The 22,675-nt window shown below is 45.3% G+C and overlaps 1 protein-coding gene across 9 annotated transcripts in view; it reads right to left on the bottom strand.

The window, feature by feature from the left end:
• Positions 1-9,853: 9,853 nt before the first annotated feature.
• RNF152 (ring finger protein 152) overlaps positions 9,854-22,675 on the bottom strand; it is a 63,930-nt gene continuing 51,108 nt past the window's right edge. For all 9 annotated transcript variants that reach the window (XM_083449703.1, XM_083449704.1, XM_083449700.1 and 6 more), the window contains one exon: positions 9,854-11,437. In XM_083449703.1, the coding sequence (XP_083305829.1) occupies positions 10,654-11,265 (612 nt within the window). In that variant the 5' untranslated portion in view covers positions 11,266-11,437 and the 3' untranslated portion in view covers positions 9,854-10,653. The remainder of the gene's footprint in view (positions 11,438-22,675) is intronic.

Raw genomic sequence — 22,675 nt, 5'->3', positions numbered from 1 at the left:
GTGGTACCTCAGGTTAAGTACTTAATTCATTCCGGAGGTCCATACTTAACCTGAAACTATTCTTAACCTGAAGCACCACTTTAACTGATGGGGCCTCCTGCTGCCGCTGTGCCACCAGAGCACGATTTCTGTTCTCATCCTGAAGCAAAGTTATTAACCCGAGGTAATATTTCTGGTTTAGTGGAGTCTGTAACCTGAAGTGTATGTAACCCCAGGTACCACCGTAATCCTAAATGCTCTCCATTGCACTAAAACACCACCTCCCTAAAATCGAAAAACTAATACAGCAGGGAGAAGACTGAATGAGGCCCTAAAGTGGTGAATTTCTACTTGCAGAGTTTCTTTCTTTCCTCTGGAAGCATAAACAGTATAACACACACACCCCACTACGCCAATTTCACTCTTAATGTGGTTCAATACATGCCACTACCTTAGGAGTCTACCACCTCATTCTGATTCATGGATCAATACAACTGGAGCAACTGAACGGGAAAAGAGGGTAGGTCCAAGCCAGGGGAGCAACGGGGATCATTGTTCTGTTCCCTAAATGAGCATCTCATAGGGTCACTCTGACCAAGCTAAGCATCCTTACCAGCCAAGGGACATCCTGGCTGTATCAATCCCAGACAGCCTTCAGTCAAGGCTTCCTCCCCACATTGGAAGCTGCCTCATTGCAGGCCGCTCTCGGGAGCCAGTCTCAGGGAGTTTTGCCTTTGGTCGAGTATTGTGGCCTTAGCCCTACACCTGGAGAAGGAACTATCCTTCAAATAAAGATGCACACGCCAGGTAAGGCCAGTCATCTCCATCACATCCAGCCCCTTTCAAGCTTCAGAAGTTAAGGCTTTGTACAGTGGTACCTCGGGTTAAATACTTAATTCGTTCCAGAGGTCCGTTCTTAACCTGAAACTGTTCTTAACCTGAAGCACCACTTTAGCTAATGGGGCCTCCTGCTGCCGCCGCACTGCCAGAGCACGATTTCTGTTCTCATCCTGAAGCAAAGTTCTTAACCTGAAGCACTATTTCTGGGTTAGCGGAGTCTGTAACCTGAAGCATATGTAACCTGAAGCATATGTAACCCGAGGTACCACTGTATAGTGGATGCCAGCTATATACATGGTTTGTATACAGAAGACAGAAATTTGGACTCGTCGCCCCAAATGAGGAAGACATGTGATGCTTTTTGGGTAAAAATCAGCATTTAGTTGCGCATGCAGGCTTAGGGTGGCTGTTTACCTGTGCACAGGGCAGGGCTACCAGCTAACCCACTGGAAAGAACTAAGATTCTCATTTCCCATTCCTGTTTTTTTCTTCTCCTTAAAAATCATTGTACATGGATACCAGGCAAGATTCCCTCCCCTTCCTTTCTAACCTCGGTATTTTCTAACTCTTGAGCAGTTGCAGTAGCATTGTCACCACCATATATAAAATCAAAACATGAAACTCAATAACATATTGATTGAAATAAAAAGGAAACAATGCAACTGCGTGAAAATTTAAATCACACACACACAAAGTTACAAATGCATTCGCAAGCCCTGGGAGCAAAAAATATTATTGATATTGGGAGTAGGTAACATGCTTTAAAAAATTGTTTTGCTTCATTTATAAATAGCAGGATGTATAGCAAGATGTATATCCTCCAAGATGTATATTGTTGTGCTTACCAGAAACTGTTTGTAGCTCAAGGTGTGTGTGTGGGGGGGGATATCCTTTCTGAAGACAAGGAGGCCTCCCCCAAAGCTACAATTCTCCAAGTGGTTGAACACTCAATCCCTTTTCACAGGGAACTCTGGGAGCTGTTGCTCTGAGGGGAATAAGAGGGTCCCCTAACACAGGCATAGGCAAATTCTGGCCCTCCACATGTTTGGGACTACAATTCCCATCATCCCTAGCTAGCAGGACCAGTGGTCAGGGATGATGGGAACTGTATTCCCAAACATCTGGAGGGCCGGCGTTTGCCTGTGCCTGCCCTAACAACTCTCAGCAGCCATAACAAACTACAGCTCCCATGGTGGAAGCCATGACAGTTTAAAGCAGTAGCGCAGTGCTCTATGGTGCGAATGTGGCCACGCACACACTTTTTACACGCTGTTGATGGCTGCATTGCACCTTCTGTATTCTGCAGGAACATGCCTGCTTTCCTTAGAAAATCCAAGACCGTTTCTTTAGGTGACAGAGGAGGTGCAGCAAGGAAAACTGTCCAGCAGCCTCTTAGTACCATTCAGAGTGAGCCCACCAGCACGTAAAATGATCTGCGCATGTGCGCTTCTGGGAGACAAGATGCCTCACCCCCCTCGGGTATTCAACTCCCTGGGGAGGGAGATGAACTCTGAAGAATGACAGTGTTAGCAAATCACACTAATAAATTTTAACAAGGCGTCCCCAAGGAACGCAAGTCAGTCGGGGTGGCAGGAAGCCAGAGACTGCTCAAGGGACAGTCTCCGTTTTCTTTGTGGTTCTCCCTGGTATCTTGGTGGGAACAGGAGCTCATGAGACGAGCAGTGGGTAGGTAGGGCAGCAGCAGAAGGGCACTGGGGAGTAAACGCAGTGGCTGTGCATCTGAGATGAACATAGTGCTCTCTGTGAGCTGAGCCCTCAGGCATACTCCAACTCTTGAATTTCCTAAGCTGCTGCTCTTAAGATTTTTTGCCCAGCTGTCAGAATCAGGCCCCCCATCCCACCCCTGCAGGAGTTTGCAACATTCTATTATCATTCCAGCACATTTCACGCACTGCTATATGACTGGTAGGATGCAATCATGAGGTTTCTTCAGAGCAAACCTCCTTGCCCTCCAAGTTAGCAGACAGAGGCAGTCTGCAAAGCAGTCATACTTGTGGGAAAACAGCCCCAGACCCCACTTCTCCATGGAGTTCCGTCTCCTGCCCCACACCAAGATACCCTGGCACAGTGGCGTAGCGTGGGGGTTGCAGGTGGGGCCGGCCGCACCGGGCGCAACATCTGGGGGTTAAGGTTAGGGGGCGCAAATCCACGGGTTAGGGGGTGCAAATTACTTGCCTTGCCCCGGGTGCTGACAACCCACGCTACGCCACTGTCCTGGCACCACCCAGGGACCACCATTTTTGAAACATTCGTACTCCTTAGTTAGCCATTTTCTTAAATTGACCAAATCAGGCCTAAAGCAGTTACAATCCCACTATATTTATTTATGGGAGGGAATTATCACACTGTCTGAAAGAGTGAAAAGGAGCACGTTTTGTGTGTGTTCTTATAAAGCCAGAGTTGTATGGACCAAAGAAAAGGGGAGAAGGAAACTTTCAAGTTTTGTATCTCAAAAATGGAGACACTTAGGATTTTTGTATGTCTTTGCGGAGAAGAAGAAGAGGAGGAGTTTGGATTTGATATCCCGCTTTATCACTACCCTAAGGAGTCTCAAAGCAGCTAATAATCTCCTTTCCCTTCCTCCTCCACAAAAAATGCTCTGTGAGGTGAGCGGGGCTGAGAGACTTCAAAGAAGTGTGACTGGCCCAAGGTCACCCAGCAGCTGCATGTGGAGGAGCGGAGACGCAAACCCAATTCACAAGATTACGAGTCCACCGCTCTTAACCACTACACCAACGGGACTGGTCATACGCTTCAAGGGAAATAAACATTTGTAAAGAGCATCTTCTGATGCATTTGAAGCTGCCTTCACACTAATGCATTGTAAGTACGCGACTACCCCCAAATAATTCTGGGAACTGTAGTTTGTTAAGGGTGCTTGGAACAATAGCTCTATGAACATAACCTAGTTGCTAGCATTATTTGTGGGAAGCAATGTGCTTTAAATGTATGGTGTGTACACAGCCTTATACTACCTTATACTTCATTTCTGGCACATAAAACCCTGGAATTTATTTCAGTACGAAGCCTCAGCCTTGGAATGCATAGTAGCTCAGAGCACCTTAATTCTCAGAACCTGCAAATACCATACTTCGATCTAAGTGTTTTTTAAAAAACAAAAAAACACCACTCATTTGTTCAAAGCGGGGGGGGGGGGGCTTAATCCTGCGCCATATCAAGCATTGGAGAAGCTTCTCCAATCATGTGCCGCCTTAAGAGTTTTATGGCAGGCGTCTATACTTCTCTTTAGAACCTCCAGAATATGTGCATATATCCCTATTGTGCTTGAAAAAGACTTCATTCACCACAAAGTAAAAATTGTAGATTCTTCAGCTGACCTCCCAAAGAAATGCCTTGACAAACAAAATCTGAAAAGGTCAAAAAAGAGAAGCTGCAGGAGATACCGCCTGACACCTGTCTCCGACTCTTCAGGTTCAGTTGGATGCCAGACTTCTAACCGAGGATTTGGAAGAAGGCAGCAAGTTTTGCATTTATTCCTCTATTCTTGCTCCCCACCCTCACTGGAAGAGGACCACAGAGCAGCCAAGGTGAGATTCCTAGGTGAAATCCCTTCCTTAAGCCAAGCCCCAAACCAGTTTAGTTACAACAAGCAATTTCACATTACATACAGTAAGAAATCCAGACTGGTCACTGGGTCCACTCAACAAGGGAACCTGCAGCCAGTTCCCAGCCCCCTGACCAACTGCATTCACACTTTTGATTGATGATTGATATATTAAATATATATATCTAAGTGGTGTACAAAAAAACTGATTTAACTATGACTTGTGATTTCAAGCCAGGATCAAATCAGTTTCAGTTCTTGGTTTTAACAGTCACAGTTCCCCAAAATTGGATCCAGTGAGGAACTGAAATTAGTTAGCTGCTTTTTAATTATTATTTTTTTTAAAAAAAAAAACACAACAGCATTAGATGTCAACCTCTGGGTGTGTGCGCAGCAGATATGGGAGCATGCAACTCCAAGGCTTGCCCAAGCTCATTCTTGAAGCAGGAAACAACATGTCAAAGAGGCTAGAAACAGAGGTATGCAAAAGCATTGCTCAAACTAATCTCTCGACCTCAGAAAATGACAAACCAGCTTCTTCCTCCCTCCACCCAACTGCAGAGAAAAGCTTCAGCAGGAGTAAAGGTAAAGGGGTAAAGGGATCCCTGGCCGGTTAAGTCCAGTTAAAGGAGACTATGAAGTTGCAGTGCTCATCTCACTTTCAGGCAGAGGGAGCCAGTGTTTGTCCACAGACAGCTTTCCAGGTCATGTGGCCAGCATGATTAAACCACTTCTGGCGCAACATGACACCATGACAAGTGCCAGAGCGCATGAAAACGCCATTTACCTTCCTGCCGAAGTGGTACCTATTTATCTACTCGCACTGGTGTGCTTTCAAACTGCTAGGTTGGCAGGAGCTGGGACAGAGCAACGGGAGCTCACCCCATTGTGGGGATTTGAACTGCCAACCTTCTAATCGGCAAGCCCAAGAGGCTCAGTGGTTTAGACCACAGCACCACTTGCGTCCCTCACTTCACAAATCCTCTCCGGAATCCATCCCTCAAAACTGGGGTGTGGGGAAGCTGCAGAGGTGGGTGCATGCTAGGGCTCAGCAGAGCCAGGTGCAAAAAGTGGGTGGAGCCTCAGGTGTGTATCTTCTCCCTCTGTGCAGTGGACTGTATTCCACCTACACAGGTCAGAGGTTCTACCACCACAAGAGGTTATCTCTCCTCCATTCAGGCAAGAGACGTTATCACAGTTGAAGGAGACATTCCAGCCAGAAAAAGCACCCAGAATGCAGAGCAGTGCTGCTCAAGGGGTGTAGCCTGGGAATAAGGTGTATGGCTGGCAATAGTCCTGAAGCCCAGCTAGAGAGGCCTAGACAGGCTGCATCCAATCTGGTGGATCTGGTGGAACGCTCTGTCACAAGAGATTAGGGCCCTGCGGGACCTGAAATATTTCTGCAGGGCCTGCAAGACAGAGCTGTTCCACCAGGCCTTTAGCCAGGGCACAGCCTGACTCCCTCCTTTGGCAATCCTCACAGAACTCTAACCCAACGGTTGCCATTAATCTGATTGGAATTAATTTTATAATGAAATGATTTTGTAATGTTTTATCATTTTACTGTTGTTAGCCGCCCTGAGCGCGGCTTCAGCTGGGGAGGATGAGATATAAATAAAAATTATTATTGTTGTTGTTATTGTTGTTGTTGTTGTTGTTGTTGCTGTTTTCCAGACATCAGACCCAAGGTTCCGTACCCATGCTTTAAAATATTATACAAGCTAAGAGACAGCGCTGTTCAGGTTTTTTTGTTGTTTCTCTTAAGGATATGGAAATGGCTTTTTCAACATGAAAGGAACTTAACATTTCATGTGCGCTGCATTAGGAATTAGAAGAACATCTCCTTATTGCAATCCCTCTGGCAACAAGCCTACACACGAAACCTGCTTAACACCACACGCTCTTGAAAATGACGTCGGCCTGTGGAGAAAAGCGATGAGGTGCGGCATTCATAAGTGGAGCTATCCTGGCAAACATGATTGTAGGTAATGGAAAGTCCGCTGCAGGTTTCGGTTGCAAACTGAATTAGGCCGCCGTTTGACGGTAACAAAAGTGAATTGTAGTGGGTTACAAAACTGAGGCTCAAGAACGTATAGAGCTGGGATTCCCATATAATAAATAATGAACCAATGTAAGTTTAAATACATTGCAAGCAAACCCCAGAGACTTCTCAACGATCCGAAATAAGGAGCAGTTGCCTACCAATATAGAGCAGGGTTTCCCAATCAGTTAAGTACTGAGGAGTCCCTGCTTTTCAAAAGCCAAGCGATGGACCCCTTACTTTTGAAAAAAAAAATTCTATATGGTAGTTTTTGGATGTTGCCACAGACCCCCCCCCCCGGGTTCATTATGCAGACCACCAATAGTGAACCACAGAATTATCGCACATATTAATGCAACTGTTCTCATTAAAGAACCCAATAATCAGGACTCTTACCTAGTGAAACTGTTCTCTGGGTACTTCTGTTTTTGCTAATGCTATACAGAGTAAGCAAGGAAACAGTATGCCATTTAATCACTTTCTGGGCCTACCTGGCAGCAGGTCAGTATGTCAAGTCCCCAGTCAATCCATGTACCCAAAGTGAAGCACAGTCCCCACAGAGATCCTGGGGCTTGCAAGCTGAGGTCCCTCAACATCAGTAGTTGAGCAGACACAGCCCCTCAGCTCTGCTTCCCTTTGGCACTTTGCTGCCTTCTGATTGCAGCACCTGGGCTTGATGAGGCAGGTGACCCTCACCTGTTCCAAGCCTACTCCAGCTAAGCAATCAAAGGCATCCAGAGTTTGCGGGCCCCACCTGTGGCCAGCTAGGGAGCTGGGCTGTGGGCCTTTGTCTGCCTTATTTGTCTTATATATTTGCCTTAGCTTCCCACTGCTCCCTATGCCTCAGAACCTGCCCTGATCTTGGAGACAGGGGCCCCTCTGGCTCTGGTGATTGGTCCTGCTGCTCTGGTTTCTATGCACCAACCCCCATCTCCTTGCCATCTCCCATCACTCTGTGAGTACTTCCTTCCCCACCTCTTGCTTGCAAACAGTCCTGGCTGCACCCCTCACCACATAGTCCTGCCAGTTTATGCCATACAGGCATTATGTTGATGAGTTGCAGACGGTTCTTATCACTGAGGTAAGAGCTGTGGAACTTTAATTATCCTAGGACCCCTTTGGGTATACGAGAACCCTCGGTTCTCAAACTTTTTGGTAGTCAGCCTCCCTTAAGAGCCCAGCTACACAAAATAGCTAAATTACATGTTGCACCCTGAGCCTGGACTGTTTAATGTCAAGCCATCCTTGTGAAATCAGCTTCATATAGCTAAACTGGTTTGGGGCTTGGCTGCTCTGGCTGGGGCTTATGAGAGCTGTATTGCTTACATGGTTAGTGGGGTAAATAGAAAGGGAGAATAGCCAGGGAAGTGTTGGGAGAGCAAAAGGTCTCCACCCCCATCGTTCTGCCTAGACACTGAGGTCCAGTGCCAAGGGCCTTCTCAGTAGTGGCACCCGCCCTGTGAAATGCCCTCCCATCGGATGTCAAGGAAATAAACAACTATTCGACTTTTAGAAGACATCTGAAGGCAGCCCTCTTTAGGGATGCTTTTAATGTTTAATAGACTATTGTATTTTAATATTCTGTTGGAAGTCGCCCAGACTGGCTGGGGAAACCCAGCCAGATGGGTGGGGTATAAATAATAAATTATTATTATTAAGGCTACTGAGGCTGGTTATGGGCAAGAAGTTTACTGAATGAGATGTGTGATCACCCAGAAGACCTGATCCCTCACTTGCAGTCCTAAGTGGCTTGAACCCAATGAGAACGGTACCATGCGATTCTTTTGCCTAGGCTGATTTGAAGTTGGGGGGAAACAATCTGTTTGAGCCTCCTCTAGAGTAACACAAGTAAGATTACTCCATGGGAAAAGCTTATGCAGTCATACCTTGGAAGTTGAACGGAATCAGTTCCAAAGTCCGTTTGACTTCCAAAACGTTTGGAAACCAAAGCGCAGCTTCCGATTGGCTGCAGGAAGCTCCTGCAGCCAATCGGAAGCCCCGTTGGACATTTGGGTTCCAAAGAATGTTTGCAAACTGGAACAGTCACTTCAGGGTTTGCGGCGTTTGAGAGTCAAAACATCCGAGTACCAAGTCATTCGGAATCCAAGGTACGACTGTACATGGAATGACACAAAGGAAGGTGAAAGCAGGACCCATGAAGTATATTTAAAAAATGGATCACAAAGGAACAAACATCGGGAGGGGGCAAAAAGGGGGGTCAATTCAATGGCTTCTATTAACATATTACACATGGCCCAGTCTGCAACTGCTAGCACTGTACTTATTTGGGGGGGGAAACGGAGAATGTGTCAAAAGTCCACTTCCTTGTATACAAAAATTGGGATTTTAGGAAGAAGGAAGAGCTCTTCCAATGTGCCTCAGCTCATGCCTCTATAGGGAAGGCCTGTGTGTCACTTTCAGAACCGTGGGTCCCCAGGAGTTAATTTATGGTTCCCACTTCACAGAATCCAGACTCTCCTCTGTTTTACCTCATGAGAAGCAGCCGCACAAACAGCAATACGATCTTTTTCTTGGGCGGGCTTCGTAATCCCCAGCAAGCAGACATGCCCTGATAAAAATCAGCTAAAGTACCCTGGGACTCCTTTTCTGTATACACAGGGATTACGCCTTCAGGATAGCAAGATCAACAAACCCCGGAGTACTCCTGGCTGCCTGAACAGTCTAGCACAGAAGCAAGTTTCATGCCTTTTCTCAACATGATTGAGCAGCTCAAATGCCACCGAGTTTCCAAAACCATATCCCCTCTTACAGAAACACTACATTTTTGCCAATGGCTGGCAAAGTTATTGGTGAATCGCAGAAAGGAGTTCCTGGGTCAACACTCATCTTGGGAGTCCACATCAACTAAGTTTTAAAAGGGGGGACAACTTCTCTCACCACAATTGCCTTTTAGGAGATAGTCACTGTTTCTGACCTTTTTCTTGACCTGGGTCCCCAGCCACTTCACCTATCTTCCCCTATTCTCCCCCCACTTCCTTTCTGCAATTGTAACATTCCCGCCCTGTGAACACCTTTGAGGGCAAGGAGGGCCACACTGCTGGTGCATTTCTGCATTCTGTATCATGGCCATATAGCCTTCATTTGTATCTCACACTTGCAGTGATGAATAAAACCTAGATTACGGTCCTTTGGTGATGTACCTCCAGCTTGTATTCAAAGGGTAGGAAACCTGAACAGAAGTCTTCAAAAACCATTCAGTACGCCACTCACGTACAAAGATCAGCCTTTATCTCTGATTAGGCCATCTCCACTAGTTTCCGCAGCAGAGGTTCTTGACCAATATATTTACTGTGTGCGCATGAAACCAAATGCCCAAGATTTACATTTTTAAAGTAGCGTTTTGCAGAAGGCAGCATACAGACAAACAGTTTGGCTGGACAGCTGTATATCCTTCCTGGTTCCCTTTATTGCTTCTTTCTTTTTGTGTCCCATTTCAATTTAAACGAGAGGGGGAGGAAATCACTTAAAACTACAGAAGAAAAACAGAATGCGCATAAACACACAGATATAGATTACATCCAAAATACTTCCAACGCTTTAGAAAAATGTTCTCTTTCTATAACTATGGTACAGATTTTTTAAAACCGTTGCAATTAATGTGCAATTTAAAAGATACAAAAAGAAGCCTTGTTGACTAAATGACTTTTTTTTTTTTTACTTTTCACAAGTTTCTCCGTTGCCGCTTAAAGAGAGAAGAGTTACGGTTTTCGCTACGTCTGGAAAAGCACTGGGTAGCTTGCCTTTCCGAATGCCAGTGTTTAATTCTACTTGAACGTACAGCATTTTGATTTGTAAGTTGACTACTCTGTTAAAGAGAGACAGAGAGAAAGGGAGAGATTATGTCCTATATCAGTATAGTAGAACCAGCTAAATAGACATCTTTAATCTCGTAACATGATGAAATCATTATAAATTACAGCTCATTTGTTAAGTGATTATGGTGATGCATGCAGTCTTCCTTGGTACTGTTACCAGCGGATAAGCATTGGACGTTTCCCATACTCTACGAACAGGTGCCACTGTCCTTTGTTTTTCCTTTTAAAGTAGACTCTGGACCAGCAACCAGCCTGGTGTCAATGACTCAGTACGGTGGAACGAGGCGCTTCATCTCACGGCATCCTGCCACCACCATAACCACCCTCCCAAACCCCCAAAATTGGCCCGCGTGGGTATTTGCCGCTTCCTTTCAGCCGCAGGAGATCACAGTGAAACGCTTGGAAATGCACGACATGTTGTGTAGGACAATCCCAAGGAGGAAAACCAGGACGCAGGCCACCAGGATGACGGTGCAAACCCCCGACCAGGTGGAGCTTTTCGCAATGCCCCTCCTGTCTTGATCTTCGTCGCCTCCCTCCGGAGGGAGGCCGGACTGCAAGGGCTGCTGCTCGGCTGGGATTGTCACCACAGTGAGAGACTTCTGCTGGCTGCCTGGCAGCAGGCGGCAGCCAATGTCTCCTGGCAAGAGGGACCTCTCCTTGGAGATGGGCAAGGGCAACATGTAGCAGCCATTGCTGGGAAGTTTGATGAAGACGGGAGTGTGCTCTGAAGTGTGGGGTATCGCAATCACGGCAATGACCTCTGGGTCGTCGGGCAGCTGGGAGACAGAAAAGCCCGGCGGCAGTTTAGTGATGCCTCGGCACCAGGGGCACCGCAAGTCTTTCTGGCTGGTCCTCATCTGCTGAAGGCAAACAGAACAGCAGGTATGCTTGCAGTCCAGCAACTTGGGCCTCCGCCGGGGGCTGTAGTAATTGAAACAAATCTGACATTCCAGCAGAATGTCTTGGGACAGAGTCTCCATCGCGGTCCGACTGGCGAAAGCAGTGAGATATCACGTTGTTCAGCAGTCCGGCCTCAAATCTAATGCCTGGAGCAGTTCCTGGCCTCCCACGGTGACTAGCTTGTATTCTACCACCAGGCGAACGGAAGCAAGGAGTCCGTAGCGAAGCATCTGACTGGGAGTCCGTCAATATCTGAGAAGGAAATTTAAAATGGACAGAGTTAATCATAAAGGTCTACTAGGATACTGAAGGGGGTGAGGGATCTAAAGACATCCTTTTATTGATGCAGAGGATAAGTGAACATTGCAGAACCGTAGCATCTTAAGCATGATGCTTATGGCTAATAAATTCCCCTAAGCACAAACATTACCAAACCATGGGTTTTAGCCTCATATACCAGGGACATTGAACAAAAAACACACACACCCTAAGCCTTTTTAGCTGATTATAATGATTTTTGAAGAAAGCATGTCAGACTAATAGCCTGAATTCCACATTTTTACTTGGTCAATAAGGCTATTTTCATGCAGGAATCAAAAGGACAGTTTGCTCGTTTTCCATGCTTCGTGAACAGACTTCATGTGAAAGCTTCATAAAAGCTTTGAACAAATGGTGAATAACCCAAGACCAATTTGAAGGTAATGTGGGAGGACACAAACCTAGAGATTTTTCCTCCCAACTTGACTGAAATTTGCAGCATTGCATATATCATTGCAATCATCCTCTGGTTCACATCCAGTGGAAAAGCCCCTGCAAACCTTCAAATGTTGGAGTTCACTTTTAGGAACAGGCTAGGCAGTTGCGAGTGACCAGGAACACATATAAAGTATGTATATATATTGCAGTGTTTAATCTATACAGTAAGCACATGGTTTATGAAGTACCTGTCTCCATGACAGTAATGCTTGGACAATGACACTTAAGAGCTCTGTTGACACTTAAGGCTAGCGCTCCAGAGCCGCTTCCCTACTGCTGGCTTCTTCTGTGGCTCCAAGGAAGAATGTTACTACAAAACTTTGTAAATAGGCTCAAACACACAATTTCTGTCTCCCTGACCATTGCATTCCTTTCTGGGCAGAACAACAACCAGGTGGAAGAGTGCCGTAACTGTCTCTAATCCGTAGGGCTCTCATATTCTAATACCTACTGGAGCAGCAGGGGAAGGATAATCAGGAATCGGTTCTGCACCATTCACAGTAAGCCTGAATGGGGCCTGATAAAGCAACTTTCCCAAGAACATTCTAAGGTTTAGGACCAGGTAGCTCTACCATCCCCAAACATTACATTGCATCCACTGCAGAAAAAAAGTATCTGCTGAAACAACACAGCAGTATATGTGCAAAATCCAAGGCAAAAGAAATAGAGGACGGTGCCCTAAAACACAGTCACAAAATGGATAAGACGAACACCAAGGATCTGCTCCCAATTATTTTTATAACGGAGAAGGTCAACGGCTGAACTTCCGCAAATAATTTTTTTTAACCATGCTGGCTTTCCTATCTCCCTGTGTTTTAAAACCTCTGGCACAATTGAACTTTGAAGTGTCATCAGGATCGACCTCATTTTCTCTCTGTCCAGTCCTGGAGTTTTGCTCGTAGGGTTATCATCTCTCTTGCTTGGCTTTAATCTGCCGCATGGCTAATTACATTAAAAGTTATTAAGAAGGAAATTGTGTGTTGAGAAAGTAGTGAAGTATTAAGACAAGCAGTGGCATAAATTGCGAGCAGTGTAACTAACAAAATGGTAATACAGGATGGATCTAAACATTATGTATAGGCAGAGTGGACGGTACGAAAGTAAATGCAACAAAGTGAAGCTGGAGGCAGTAAAGGAGTAACTCCTCACTATTCGGCGAGCCTGGAATAATCATGCACTTAATGTGTTGATAAAATCATAGGGCCGCAGGTGGCGCTGTGGTCTAAACCACTGAGCCTCTTGGACTTGCCAATCAGAAGGTCGGAGGTTCGAATCCCCGCAACGGAGTGAGCTCCCATTACTCTGTCCCAGCTTCTGCCAACCTAGCAGTTTGAAAGCACACTAGTGCAAGTAGATAAATAGGTACTGCTCCGGCGGGAAGGTAAACGGCATTTCCAGGCTCTCTGGTTTCCGTCACGGTGTTCCGTTGCGCCAGAAGCAGTTTAGTCATGCTGGCACATGACCCAGAAAGCTGTCTGTGGACAAACGCCAGTTCCCTCGGCCTGAAAGGGAGATGAGTGCCGCAACCCCATAGTTGCCTTTGACTGGACTTGACAGTCCAGGGGTCATTTACGCTTACCTTACCTAACAAAATCTACATGAAACATGCACCTTAAGCACTCATAAGCCACAGCACATAAAAGAATCCAGAAACATTAACAAGCCAGCAGCAATATAATGGCTATGCACCATTTTTAAAATTCCAATAATTGATTATTATTTCGGTTGCAGTGGCAAGAAGTAGAAAAAACTAAATAGGACAACACTGCAGAGAGACTTAAATGTCCCCCCCCCCCCTCCATTACTGATCTGCAGAAATGAGCTATGGAGGATGTTTGCGTGTGCCTGCAAGATTGTGGCATGGCCACACACACAGCTGGTAGGTGGGTCCTGGAGGAGTAACCGAGGATGAAAGTTTGCCAGATTTAAGTCTGTAACGTTTGCAAACTTTATAAAAGCTATGCACACACGACTGTAACAAAACGGCCTCGACCCACTATACCTAAAGGAGCATCTCCACCCCCATTGTTCTGCCCAGATGCTGAGGTGCAGCGCTGAGGGCCTTCTGACAGTTCCCTCATTGCGAGAAGCAAAGCTACAGGGAACCAGGCAGAGGGCCTTCTTGGTGGTGGCACCTGCCCTGTGGGATGCCCTCCCATCAGGTGTCAAAGAGATAAACAACTACCTGACATTTAGAAGACATCTGAAAGCAGTGACATTTTAATGTATTTTTAATCTTTGTTGGAAGCCACCCAGAGTGGGAAACCCAGCCAGACAGGTGGGGTACAAATAAATTATTATTATTATTATTATTATTATTATTATTATTATTATTATTAAACTTTCAACCAAGACATACAACTTTTGCAAAGCAAAGTGCTTCCTTACACAGCACCCCTTATTGCTGCTTTCCTGAGTACAATAATTCGTGGAACACTTTGAATCATTATCGCTACCACATACAAACCATTAACTCTCAGCTCTGGGTTTCCTCAAAATAACTGAGCCCCACAACACATCTTCTAACGCTGTTACGTAATGAACCAGAAAGCAATTTTGCAGATAGGTAATAATAGACACCACCCCTCAATGGGCTTGGAATGTCTTCATGCCCTGCCTGATGGCACTCCCCATAGGAGCATTTTCATACAGAAGGTTTGGGGGCATTTATTTCTTTTATATACATATAAATTTATTTATTTGGTTTTCAAATTAAAGTTTTGCAATCACATATCCAACATACATCATAAAAACAAGATTCCAAAGAATCTCCTCCCCTTTGTGGGTCCTATTGTTAGTCATTTCCTCATGCATCTTTTATAATAATCCAAATCTTTTACATCTCCATTATATCCCAAATTCACCATTAAACTACAAGTGTTATTCCATGGAGGCACTTATTTCGCCACTGCACAAAGCAAGATGGTGAACTAGACGGACATTTGTTCTGATCCAGTAAGTCTCTCTTGACATAATACCGAAGTTAACATATAACTTTTTTATTATTCTGCCCTTCCTCCAAGGAGCTCCGCGCATTATATATGGTCTCCATCGCCTACACACACATACATGATAGAACACCAACAATTCCATGAGTTGGGTTAGACAGAAAAATAGTGGCCTGTGGTTGATCTGAACCTGCCTCCCCAGTCCAACGCTTTAGACCTATTCAGGCAAGAAACCAGGGCAAACCAACAGAGGTCAGCTATGTTCACATAGTATGGTATTCGGAAAAACCCAGGATCTAGATCAGGCATAGGCAAACTCGGCCCTCCAGATGTTTTTGGGACTACAACTCCCATCATCCCTAGCTAACAGGACCAGTTGTCAGGGATGATGGGAATTGTAGTCTCAAAACATTTGGAGGGCAGAGTTTGCCTATGCCTGATCTAGATGGTAGCAACAGAGCCTGCTCTTGCAATCTGCCTAGGCCAGGGGTCGACAAAGTTGTTGTGGCTTGGGCCAGTTCACAGTCCCGCAGAGGGCCGGAGTGTGTGCATGCACACGCACGCATGCGCAAACACTATTTCCAGCATTCCTTCCGGCGCAGAGGAGGCATGCGCAGCTTCCCATTGGCTGCAGGAGCTTCCTGCAGCCAATGGGAAGCTGGCCAGCGTCGTGGAAGGCGGTCCCCTCTCTGCCGCTTGTGGCCCATGGGCCTTAGGTTGCCAGTCCCTGGCCTAGGCTCTGTGTACAGTAGATTCAGAAGAATACACAGAAGTTGAGAGTGGAGCTGGAATGTGAAATCCCAGCCTCCTTCACGAGTTCATTCTCCCTGGGCTCTAATGTGAAAAGTGGACTTCCCATTATTCTCCCTTACTGGCATTTGGTGACACACTTACTATAGGCATTTGGTTCAATGGAAGAAAAGCTGCTGCTCCATATATTTCTTAATTAACACATAAAAAGGCCAAAGGAACAAGCACCTGAGTGACAAGGCAAAGAGCTTCTCCAAAGATGAGGTGACGGTTATACCTCTCTCTCCAACCACAAAGTTTCCGCAACACTTTAGAAAGCCAGCCAGGTCTCATATGAGGGCACAGCTGACTTCAGCAGCAGTCAAAAACATTGTTTTATCATTAGTACTCTGGATTATCTGATGACAGCCAAGAAAATGTTGCTGACAGAGAAGACCCAGAGCTAAAGAAGACTGCCAGGGGTATCCTTAGGACTCTTTAAAGGACAGTGAGAGGGGAGGGGAGAGGGCTGGGAGGCAGCAACACTCAAGTGAGACCAAAAAGACAGAGACAACCAGAATCATGATTAATATCCTTGGCTAGTGCAGATCTGATAGCAGCTGAAAGCTCTGCAGGGCTGAGCTATATCTACTAATGTTAATAAAAGCTAACCGAGTATGAAAAACCATGGGCAGAAGACACCAAGCGATAGAAAGAGATGCATTAGCAGCAGAAGGGAGTGGAGAGGGGGAAATCGCTTGCCTGACACAGATTTTCCCTCCCTGCTCTTTGATGCTCATGCTCATTGCTAACATGGCTCCAATAAATGAGAGCTGAGAAAAACAGAGACACCGATATTTAAAGATGACAAAAAACAGAACAGAAAACAGTTAAGACTACGCTTTCTGCAGCACAGCACAGCAAAGCAAATGGATGAATATGCTAGAACTTGGTTCAAAGCGGTTTTTCCCCCTCTTGAACCTAAGAGTAAGTAAAGGAAAGGATCCCTGGACAGTTATGTCCAGTCAAATTTGACTATGAGGTGTGATGCTCACCTCTGCTTTCAGGCCGAGGGAACTGGCGTTTGTCCACAGACAGCTTTCTGGGTCATGTGGCCACCATGACTGAACAGCTTCTGGCTGAACCGGACACTGTGATGGAAGCCAGAACGCATGGAAATGCTGTTTACCTTCCCACTGCAGTGGTACCTATTTATCTACTCATGCTGGTATGCTTTCACACTGCTAGGTTGGCAGGAGCTGAGACAAAGCAACAGGAGCTCACCCCGTTGTGGGGATTCGAACAGCTGACCTTACAATCAGAAAGCCCAAGAGGCTCCATTGTTTAGACCACAGCGCCATTTGCGTCCCTAAGAAACACACTATAGAATCTGCTTTCCATACACAAGACTGAGAGAAGAATTTGATTCAGTCTATTTTAAAAGGTGAATACATGTTGAGTAGACTACTCTGTCCCAGTACAAAGGCTTCTCCTCCGCTCTCTGTGTGTGATAGGATTAGACACTGAACAGTAAATAACACTTTAAAGTTCATCACTGAAAAGCTCTATGGCCGGCTGCCATTTTCACCTCTCCATAAGCTTCAGGCAGAGCAAGATGCTTCTTGACGAGAGAACAACATTACAACAGGGGTCTGGTATCTGCACAGCAATCCTCCGCAGCATACCTTGATTCAAACTTAGCTTTGGCATGGAGGCCAGCTGGCAAAGAAGCCACTTATTTGGTCCCCTGTGTCAAGAAAAGATCACCTCGAGTCAGCTAGGCAGGGAAGCTTTTGCGCAATACAGTGGTACCTCAGGTTACATACGCTTCAGGTTACATACGCTTCAGGTTACAGACTCCGCTAACCCAGAAATAGTGCTTCAGGTTAAGAACTTTGCTTCAGGATGAGAACAGAAATCGTGCTCTGGCGGCACAGCAGCAGCAGTGGGAGGCCCCATTAGCTAAAGTGGTGCTTCAGGTTAAGAACAGTTTCAGGTTAAGAACGGACCTCCAGAACGAATTAAGTACTTAACCCGAGGTACCACTGTATTAAGGGAAAACCTGGTTCACAAACGATTAACCACAGTCTGCCAGTTCTGAGCATGGCTTAGAGATTATTTTTTTTCCAAAAAATGGTCCCAGGTACACCATGATTATCCCCGACTGAGGTCTAATATGCACAAAAAACTGGATTTTTCTGGATTTACAACTTCACAGGGCTTCTGGGCGAGTGGATATCAGAAAGTTCCCACAAACAAAACTCTTTATGCATAGAAAAAAAGAGAGAGGAGGTTTCTTGGCATCCACAGATGTGACCTCCCCACACCTGGCAAGTGGAACAGTTTTACCATCTGAAGGGGCTCTTTGTTTAAAACCAGGCCCTCTGGAGGACGTCCCGCTTGTGGGCTTCCTAGAATTGCATGGCTGGCCGCCACGGATATGGCAAGCTGCGTTCAAAACAGTTCTGTGGAGTGCTGATATTTGGAAGAGAGCCTGCCTACTTCCCAGGGGCATTGTGGAGAAAACTAGGGTGGCAAGTGCTGTTGCTGAAATGGCTAGCTGTACTTACTATAGAGGCTCCAGGCCTCAGCTGTGTTATCCTAAAGTAAGTAGTTTTCACAACAAACTGGGCCTGTTCTTAGCAAAAGCCAGAGAGCACCTCTATTGCAGGAGGATGCAGGATGCTAGACTAAACGGGTCCTTGGTCTGACCAATCAGTGCCCTTCTAATTTTTCTATCAGAACACCAAGTCAAGATGGTTCAGGCCCATAGCTGTCAAGCGTCCCTTATTTGGCGGGACAGCCCCTTATCCCAGTGCCATGTCCCATTGCTGTCCCTTATTGATGAGGCTTCATTTGGCTGCTGGCTGGGCTTTCTGCCTTTGGCTCAGAGGAGCTCAGAGGTCGAACATACCTGCACCCGGAAAATCCCTTATTTTGGCTGCTGGTCCCTTATTTTCAAGGCTGCTGGTCCCTTATTTTCAAATCTGTAAGTTGACAGCTATGTTCAGGCCTTTCTGAGAGCCAGCCTGCAACTGAAGAGACCTTTTCTCTTGGGACATGAAACCATCCAGTGGGCTTTTGCCATTAATTAGATTATATCCAATTGAACTGGATAGATTTCCCTTTAATAACACCAGCACAACACACATACACGATGCTGACTGTGAGCCTTACAGCTGAGATGAGTAATATATTCACAGTACAAGTAAAATCACGCCCGACTCAGAATCACTGGATAGCCCTGGAGAAATCACCTTAAAAGAAAACTTGGCTGCTCCATTTCTATCAACAGAATGGTCAGTCATGCACGTTGATCCTAATAATCTGTGATCTGACCCTTCTCCGCTGAATTTTTCTCCCCATCAATTCCAATACTTTTAGTTCCGGAACCAATATACCAATACCAGCCTAGATAGTGAAGTGCTTAAACTAAGAATGAAACTCTCTCTCTCTTTTTTTTTTGGGGGGGGGGGGGAGAAAAAGCTCAAAAGCTTATATTATCCCTGAGCTTCGCAGGCTACCCACCACGCTATGTCTTTTCCGTCCATAACATTGGTTGCTAACATAATCACGACGAGTTCTGAAGTTGCAAACCGCGAACAAGCCTATGCATTCGTATATATCATCATTCTACAAGGTTAATATCAAGCTTTCAAGCTAGGCAACCTATTAGGATGCTTCACCTATACCAAGGAAGTTTCATTACGCAAACTCCCCAAACGCATTAAGCATCCTTAGGAACCATTACAGACTATGTATGATTTATGACAGCGTCTGTTGCCCTAAGGCAGCGGTAGCGAGGGGAGGGGGAGAAACATCGAGGAGGGAAGGTGCCATGCGTTCTCAACAGAGAAATTAATTGCCAGAATCACCCGCACTAAAATATAAACAGGATGCGTCTGTTTGGAACTTTTCAAATTAACAGCAGGAGGAAAATGCTGTAAATTAAAATGTTGCCAACACTTCCACAAATGAGTTTGGAGCTGGAGCTTGGGTTTCATTTATTTTGAAACCGACAAAAGCTGTGCTGCTACTTTCAGCTCCAAGAGGTTAACTGTTTGCTTTCTTCAAGTACTCTTTGCAAAGAAAATGACTGCCCTTGTTTAGATTTTCCTGTGGCTCCAACTGCCAACAGTATCTCAGCGGTATACAAACACGAAATAATTTATCCCCCTGTGTAGAAGGAATGGCAATCAACACACAAAACAACAACAAGAAAGGAGGCTTATTTTAGACATTGGGGGGGGGGGAGGTTGTTGTTTGGATCCAACTCCCATCAGTCTCGACCAGCAGTGCCAATGGTTGGGGGGATCAGGGCTGCATCTGAGCAATATCTGTAGGGATAGAGTTTTCTCAGCCCTACTGAATGCTCTGGCAGCGCTGAACTGAGTCATTTGCTTGCCAAACCCTGCTTGCATCATCTGAATCCCCCACCATCTGAAGAGAGATGGGTGGTAACTAGAGTCATAACCACATCTTTGGAATGCCCTCCCATGACAGAGGGTCATCTAATGTGAAATTTTATGTTAATTCTGGCACCAGGTAGAAACAGGTTTATTTGCCCAAGCTTTTAAGAGACAGAGGGGCCTTCTCGATAGTGGCGCCCGCCCTGTGGAACACCCTCCCATCAGATCTGACTTTTAGAAGACATCTGAAGGCAGCCCTGTTTAGGGAAGTTTTTAATGTATGATGTTTTATCATTATTATTAATTATTATTATCATCATCATTAATTCTGTTGGGAGCTACCCAGAGTGGCTGGGGAAACCCAACCAGATGGGCAGGGTATGAATGAATGAATGGTGGTGGTTGTTGTTTGTTGTTGTTGTTGTTGTTGTTATATCAACAGTGGTGCAAAGGTTAGTTTTTTCCTCATCTGCTTTGCTAATATTTTGAACTGAATTTTTATACCGTTGCCCTCCTCTTTTTTGTTTAAATGTGATTTTATACCTTTTAGAACATTACTTTAAAAATAAATAAATAAATGGGAGGGTACATTTTGTTCTCTGTATAGTTCTTATTTTCACTTGGTCAATAGCTTTACGAATAGAACAGAGAAAAGCCCACTGTGTTCCTTCTAATCCGACATCCACTTTTGGTATTCTCTCCATAAATACCAGCCCTAAAAGAGATGGTTGAAAAAGAAAACTCATTTAAAATAAGCCACTTTACAAGCACATTTCTCACCAGTACAAATCACTGGACAACTGAGCTGGAATTTTCTTGAAGTGGCCAACCTGTTATAGGAGAGAACAGCACAATTCTTGAGGCCAAAGTGATTTAGAAAACAAATCCAAATCTCCAGCTGGAACACAATAATGGAGAAAATAGTGCCATTATACACGCTCACCTAAGGAAATAATGCCTTTTAAGATGAGTTTTAATTGTTTGCCACTCTGCTCAGTTTTCCTGTCTGCGAGCAAGGTTTGGTGAACTTGCTCTATCATATGCAAACATGATTTCCTGAGGAAGCGATTTGGTGTGTCCAGGAGTTGAAGAGAACTTAGCAGCAAGACTCAAGCTTTTATGTTGAAGGAAACATAAAACAATCAACATTTTTTATCCATACAAGCAGGAGCGAGGAGAAGTCTCGTTTTCTCATTCATCTCATCATGCAGTTCACTAAATATTCACCTAAGAGTAGCATGCTGACAGCGAAATAACCTCCCTGCTTTTCCCCTATTCCTATTATTATTATTAAACACACTTTTGAGTCACCTACTTTTTAGCTATGTTTGCTGTACATCAGAATTGGCAGGAGTGACTTTATTGGGCATGCTGGGTAAACCTCACACTTATTTGAGCCATACAGAATCAATATCACTCTGCTTTTTAAACTTCATTGATGTTACTTTGCTTGACAATGGTTAATGAACTGCACTGTAAGCATAAGTATTCAGCACACTGCGATGAGGAAAAAGCAATGATGCAAAAACTAAGGGAAAGCTGCAGCATACTATATTTCACAGAGAGGTAAAGCAGTTGAGAACTGAGGCCTAGTTGATTATGACAAAACAGAAATCCCACTCCCAGCAACCACTGAGAATTGCTAAAGGGTGAACATGTGAACATGGACTTCCCTATAGGCATGCTCATTCAGATAGGGTTGTGACATGTTTTGTTACAGAAGACCATTCAAAACCTAAAAACTCCAGTTATTTATACTAAACAGGTCTTTGAAGTGCCCAAGGAATGGCCAGCGCTTTGCAGAATAAAAAGTTCAGGACATAAGTGAGCAACATTAATACTGATAGCTGGTGAAATCCAAGGCAGTGTCAAAAGAACTTGCCAAGAGGTCAAGACTGGAGAGAGATGCATCAAGCCAGGGACCCAAATTGCATCAATACTGGGAACAGAGGATCAAGCAAGCCAGGAAAGGTCAAATCCAGGGAGTCTCCTCCAGGAGCCCGACAAGACTAGCAGATGGAGAAAGCAGAGAGAGCATGAGCAGGGTGTTGATAGAGCAGTTAGCTGGAAGAGGAGAGAAAATAAGGACCTTAGAAGAGTGAAAAGTTACCGTAAATTTGAAAGTTAAGTGCAAGGAGCAGTTTGTTGGGGAACAGCTTGGTTGTATAATCTTGCAACTGTACTATATTCCAGTGTTACAGGAAAATCCTTGGGCTCACTTGGATTACGCCAGTATGGTGTAGTGGTTAAGAGCGGTAGTCTCGTAATCTGGGGAACCGGGTTCGCTTCCCCGCTCCTCCACATGCAGCTGCTGGGTGACCTTGGGCCAGTCACACTTCTCTGAAGTCTCTCAGCCTCACTCACCTCACAGAGTGTTTGTTGTGGGGGAGGAAGGGAAAGGAGAATGTTAGCCGCTTTGAGACTCCTGAAGGGGAGTGAAAGGCGGGATATCAAATCCAAACTCTTCTTCTTCTTCCTACCAAACAAAGGCACCAGCCAGGAATATAGGAGCAAAGCAGCAGCCAGTAGGCCTGGTCTTTATTCCAACAGGACTTCCACCCAACACATGGGAGAAGCAGGAAGAAGCCCAGAACAAAGGATGGCTCCCACTTTTATCAGTTTTACAATTTCCGCCCTTCCTTCCCTAC

This window comes from Podarcis tiliguerta, assembly GCF_965153285.1.
Source record: "Podarcis tiliguerta genome assembly, chromosome: 7".
Classification (NCBI taxonomy): Eukaryota; Metazoa; Chordata; class Lepidosauria; order Squamata; family Lacertidae; genus Podarcis; species Podarcis tiliguerta.
The sequence above is the reverse complement of the archived record's forward strand: the minus strand, read 5'-3'. Positions and strand labels throughout refer to the sequence as shown.